Source organism: Otolemur garnettii, unplaced genomic scaffold (assembly GCF_000181295.1).
Source record: "Otolemur garnettii isolate 467f Iridium unplaced genomic scaffold, OtoGar3 scaffold00020, whole genome shotgun sequence".
NCBI lineage: Eukaryota > Metazoa > Chordata > Mammalia > Primates > Galagidae > Otolemur > Otolemur garnettii.
In genome coordinates, this window is record NW_003852415.1 from 976,131 (window position 1) to 982,193 (window position 6,063).

The 6,063-nt window shown below is 48.6% G+C and overlaps 1 protein-coding gene across 1 annotated transcript in view; it reads left to right on the forward strand.

Annotated features, from left to right (window-relative positions):
* Positions 1–6,063, forward strand: part of VRTN (vertebrae development associated) — a 7,959-nt gene extending 1,896 nt beyond the window's left edge. The window contains exon 2 of the mRNA XM_003786909.1: positions 3,945–6,063. Coding sequence (XP_003786957.1) covers positions 3,946–6,063 — 2,118 coding nt within the window. The 5' untranslated portion in view covers position 3,945. The remainder of the gene's footprint in view (positions 1–3,944) is intronic.

Sequence of the window (6,063 nt, forward strand, 5' to 3'; positions counted from 1 at the left end):
GTGGCGTCACAGCTCACAGCAACCTCAAACTCCTGGGCTTAAGCGATTCTCTTGCCTCAGCATCCTGAGTAGCTGGGACTACAGACACCTGCCACAACACCCAGCTATTTTTTGCTTGTAGTTGTCATTGTTTGGCTGCCCCGTTCGAATCTGCCAGCTCTGGTGTATGTGGCTGGCACTTTAGCCGCTTGAGCTACAGGCGCCACCAGAGCTGCTTTTCTTAAAGCAAGCCTTTGGTTAGCCAGAGATGGGATTATGGCCTACTCTTATAACTCCTAATATGTCTTCTTACCTCTTTGGAGAAGAGAAAGGAATGAGATTGGGTGGAGCCGGGTGGGATTAGGACAGGGAAGAGTCGGTAGGGTGGGACAAGGTTGGGTGGGGAAGGGTGGGGTTTGTGCAAGAGGAAGTGTGACATATCTGGACATTGTGTTGGAAGGTATCTGGACACTGCTGCATGAATCAGGCAAGTCAACTTTACCTTTCCAGACCGCAAATTCCTTATCTGTAAAATGGCTGGATTTATCTCAAAGCCCTAAGAATCCATGTGTTTTGGGATCCACTAGATGATAATTTTGGGTGATGAACTAAGAGTGGTTAGGAGGGAAGTTCTGGAGTTGGACTGCCTTAGGCTTTGCAGTTTTTAGGAACTTTGTTGTCTTGGGAAAGCTAATTTAACCCCCAAGCCTCTTTTGGCCAGGTGTGAACTAGAAATAGTGATGATCCTTGTGCTGGTGCAGGTGTGATGGCCTTGTAGTTTGCATGGAGGAAAGGTAAGAACAGCATACAAACAAAATTACTTCTGAAAAGGCTGATATCCAAAAAGTTTGCCCTGTGAAAAGCCACAGAAACTTGTAATCACCGAGAGAACATTGTGCTCTGCTCAGGAAATAGGCCCATTGAGTGTAACGGCATAAATTAGTTGTTTTCCTTTACTTTTTTCTAAGATTTTGATTGAATTACCTGAGTTAAATGCACATAGTAGTCAGAAATGGTGGCTATTTTCCTAATTTTGTTTGCAAAATGACATGTATCTAGCAGAACACCCCCCCCAGTATCTTGTTTGTTGGGATGATGGTCAGAATGAAAAAGTTCTTCTTGTACAGTTTATTCTTCAGGGTTCGATATTTGTTATTGCATATGTGTACTCATTTGACGTGAGTCCAAAGAAAACTAATAGTTTTTTTTAAAAAGTAAATATAAAGTTCATGAAAGATTAACCGATTGCAAGCCCAATTCCAGGGTTAAATAACAAGATAAAAATAGAAATTTGGTAACTGGTTATACCAAATTTATAACAATAAAACACATTTTAAAGAAATCTATACCCTAGAAATTTTATTTTATTTTATTTTATTTTTTTTTTTGAGACAGTGCCTCAAGCTGTCCCCCTGGGCAGAGTGCCGTGGCATTACAGCTCACAGCAACCTCCAACTCCTGGGCTCAAGCGAGTCTGCTCCCTCCGCCTCCAAAGCAGCTGGGACCACAGGCGCCCGCCACAACGCCCGGCTATTTTTTGGTTGCAGCCATCATTGTTGTTTGGCGGGTCCGGGCTGGGGATTCGAACCCACCACCTTAGGTGTACGTGGCTGGCGCCTTAGCCGGTTGAGCCATAGGCGCCGAGCCTAGAAATTTTATTAAAGGTGATTCTGCTCACCAAGTTTTTCAAAAAATGTTTCCTTCTTTAGCAAGTAAAATTTTGTTAGGTGTTCTTTAAGTGTTTTTACATTTTAAAAAAAATTTCCCGAATCACAATTTATGCTCAAACACATTCCTTTTACATGCACAGTTCAACAAGCTGAAGAATGTATACACTCAAACATATTTTTTAAATCTAAGCTTCATCTAAAGCAATTCATTGAACTCTTCAGAACAAAGAGCTGAGAAACCGGGAAGACAAGGCTCTCCTTTCTAATTTAAAAACGGTGTCCATAAAGGAATACCACTCTGTTTGCAAATCAACACTGAAACTGTACTGGTAATTAGGATGATTAGCTTCTGTTGGAAAGGTGGCTGGTGGTCTAAACAGGAGATGAGCTTCAAGCCGGCACCAGCCCTGTCAGCTTCAGGGGCTGCCCAGCCAGCATCTGGTTTCAACTGCTGTTCAACTTGTGTTGTGACCTTGGGCAAATTAGGCTGCCTTCAGTTGCCTCAGTTTCCTCACCTGGCCACTGGGGACAATGGTGGTATCTACCTTAAAGTTTAATGTGAATGGTGAATAGCAAAGGGTCAGTAAATCCTACTTATTGGCTCTTTGTCTACACAGTGATTAGACTGCTATTGACCCTTCAAAAAGACTACTTTTATTCCAGGGCAGGAATTCTCAAAGATTTTGGTCTCAGGACCATTCTATGCTCTTGAGAACCCTGAAGAGCTTATATAGTTTGTAGCTAGCAGTTATACTGTATTCCAAATTAAAATTGAGAAATTAAAGAAAAACCCTGTTACACAGTAACAAATAATCATTTTTATGAAAAACTAACATTTCTGAAACAAAAAGTAGTGAGAAGAGTGCATTATTTTACATTTCTTCAAATCTACGTAGTATCTGTTTTAAGAAGGGTTGAATACTTTTTCACATCTGTCTCTATGTTTAATCTGTTTTGATGCATGGTTTTGGTGGAAGCATTTGAAGAAATTTAACTTCATCAAATACATGATGGAAAAGGGAAGATGCTTTGATAGTTTTTCAGTGGGTTTTCTTTGATATCACACCAAAACTCAATAAGTAGTGATTTCTCAAAACTTAGTTATGATGTGGAATTTGAAACCATATTTGTGAACATTTTTATCCAGTTATATTAAACTCCATGGGTCCCTTTTATGCTTTGAATGGTGCATGACTTTGTAACATCACCCACAGTTATTTGGGAAATATTGCTCCTTGAGTGATGTAGATATTTAATGGAAATGTTGACAATAGATCACACTGCATAAAACATTACATTTGTTAATGTCACCACTGATCTCATCAGAAAAGATTTTGGGTATTGAGAAACTGTTAAGCTCACTGTAGTGGATGCTGATTTTCCAGAATTCAGATTTTCAAATGAAAGCTCATAATTTCTCTTTGACAGGCTCACCTCATTCATTACTGCGAAAATGTTTGCCAAAGATACATCTAAAGGACCCATGTCTGTCAGTCAGTCTTTCTAGTCAAGTAGTATTCCATGCTAAAAGGAGCTAATCCATCATAAAGCCCATATAACTGTCAAACTGGGACATTTGGCATACTTCAGTATGCATCAGAAGTGCTTTGTGAGTACTAGGGGAGTACTCCCATTTAGTCACACCCAATATTGAAAAAACATGTACTTCAGGGTTGTGGTTTAATCTTTACTGCCTCATCAAGGACTTTTTTTTTTTTTTTTGAGACAGTCTCACTTTGTCACCCTTAGTTACCATGGCATCCCAGCTCACAGCAAACTCAAACTCTTGGGCTCAAGTGGTTCTCTTGCCTCAGCCTCCCAAGAAGCTGGTGGGACTACAGGTGCCTGCCACAATGCCCAACTATTTTTTTAGAGCAGAGTCTCACTCTGACTCAGGCTGGTGTTGAACTTGTGAGCTCAGGCAATCCACTCATCTTGGCCTCCCAGAGTGCTAGGATTACAGGCATGAGCCACCGTGTCTGGCCTGGTGATGTGATGTTTATCATTTCCATTTTACAGAAAAGGAATAGAAGCATAGAGCCGTTTAAGTGACTTACCCAGGGTGACCAAGCTAATGTCAGAGCCAGGTCAAAGCCAGGTTCTAGAGTCCACACTGTTCTTTACCATTGAGTGATAAACAACTCCAAGGGTGCAACTAGCTGTTCTTTGCCATGGGAGAATGGGAGGAGGTAGACGTTACCTCTAGGGAGACAGTGCCAGAGTGGACAGGGCGCTGTTGCTGGTTGTCATCTGGGTACCTTGGCCTGACTTCTGTTCTGTCCTTTGCCCTGGCAGGATGACTTCTCGGGACCAGCTGGTTCAGCAGGTGGTAGGGGAGCTGCAGGAGGCAGTGGAATCCGAGGGCTTGGAGGGTCTCGTTGGTGCTGCCCTCGAGGCCAAGCGAGTCCTATCTTCTATCACTCTCCCCACCTGCCAGGAGGCAAGCCGTGGCCTCCAGGTGCTAGAGGTAGACTCTGTGGCTCTGAGCCTGTACCCAGACGATGCTCCACGGAACATGCTGCCACTGGTTTGCAAGGGCGAGGGCAGCCTGTTGTTCGAGGCGGCCAGCATGCTGCTGTGGGGTGACACGGGCCTCAGCCTGGAGCTGCGGGCGCGCACTGTGGTGGAGATGCTGTTGCACAGACACTACTACCTCCAGGGCATGATCGACTCCAAAGTGATGCTGCAGGCTGTCCGCCACTCCCTGCGCTCCGAGGAGTCCCCTGAGATGACCAGCCTGCCACCTGCCACGCTGGAGGCCATCTTTGATGCAGATGTCAAGGCTACTTGCTTCCCCAACAGCTTCTGCAATATGTGGCACTTGTATGCCCTCGCCTCTGTCCTTCAGCGAAACATCTATTCCATCTACCCGATGCGGAACCTCAAGATCAGGCCATACTTTAACCGTGTCATCCGGCCCCGCCGCTGTGACCACCTGCCCTCCACACTGCACATCATGTGGGCCGGCCAGCCCCTCACCAGCCACTTCTTCCGTCACCAGTACTTTGCCCCAGTGGTGGGGCTGGAGGAGGTGGAGGCTGAAGATGCGCCCAGCCTGGTTCCGGTTCCTCCAAACCTGGCCCCGCTGCCACCAAACGCGAAGGCCCTGGAGCTGCTCAACCGTGAGCCTGGCCTTGGCTACTTCCACCTCTGCGAACGCTACAGTGTCACCAAGAGCACGTTCTACCGCTGGAGGCGGCAGTCCCAGGAGCAGCGGCAGACTGTGGCCGCCCGATTCTCGGCCAAGCACTTCCTGCGGGACAGCCTGTGCAGCGGGGGCCTCATGCCTCTGCAGCAGTTCCTCCAGCGGTTCCCTGAGGTTTCCCGTTCCACTTACTATGCCTGGAAGCATGAGCTGCTGGGCTCTGGCTCCTGCCCGGCCCTGGTCCCCAAGGAGGTGCCGGCCGTGGCAGAGCTGGAGAAGCTGCCAGAGGAGCAGGTGGGCGAGGGCCTGGGGGGCTCCCCGCTGGCAGCGTCAAGCCCTGGAATGGTCTTAATGCAGCGGGCCAAGTTGTACCTAGAGCACTGCATCTCCCTGAACACACTGGTACCCTATCGCTGCTTTAAACGCAGGTTCCCTTGCGTGTCTCGGTCCACCTACTACAACTGGCGGCGAAAGGCCCTCCGGAGGAATCCCAGCTTTAAGCCCGCACCAGCCGTGTCACCTTCCGGGGCTGCCCAGCCAGCACCTGCTGGGGATGTGACCCTGCTCCCTTGGAAGGGTGAGGAGGGGGAAGGGGCAGGGAAAGCAATAGTTAGGGGCCCACCTGGACCCCGGGGGCTCATGCCGCTCAAGATGCCCTTTTCCTGTTGGCAGAGGCGCCTGCGCAGGGCTGCGCGCAAGCAGGTGCTGAGGGGGCATCTCCCCTTCTGCCGCTTCCGCCTTCTCTACCCCACTCTGTCCCCTTCTACTTTTTGGGTCTGGAAGAGCCTTGCCCAGCCCTGGCCCCGAAGCCTGTCCAAGCTCCAGGTGCAGGCCTCCACCGCAGGCAAAGGGCGGCAGGAGGCCCAGGAGAAGGAAGCTGACCGGAATGAGACAGCTGTGCTGGTCCCACATGCAGGGACTCTGCCAGTGGCAGCTTCTTCAGGAGAGGAACCAGTAGATGCTGAGGGAGGGCCTTCCAGAGAGGGGGACTTGCAAGAGGGGGCTTCAGCCCAGGGCCAGCCCCATGGTGGGTCCCTGTCAAACCACCCTGTGGTGGCAGGTGGCAGGGAGGACCGGGTACTGGTGATGGATATGATCACAACCACGAAGTTCAAGGCCCAAGCCAAGCTATTCTTGCAGAAACGCTTCCAGTCCAAGAGCTTCCCCTCCTACAAGGAGTTCAGTGCCCTCTTCCCCCTGACTGCTCGCTCCACCTACTACATGTGGAAGCGTGCCCTCTATGACGGCCTCACCCTGGTGGATGGCTGA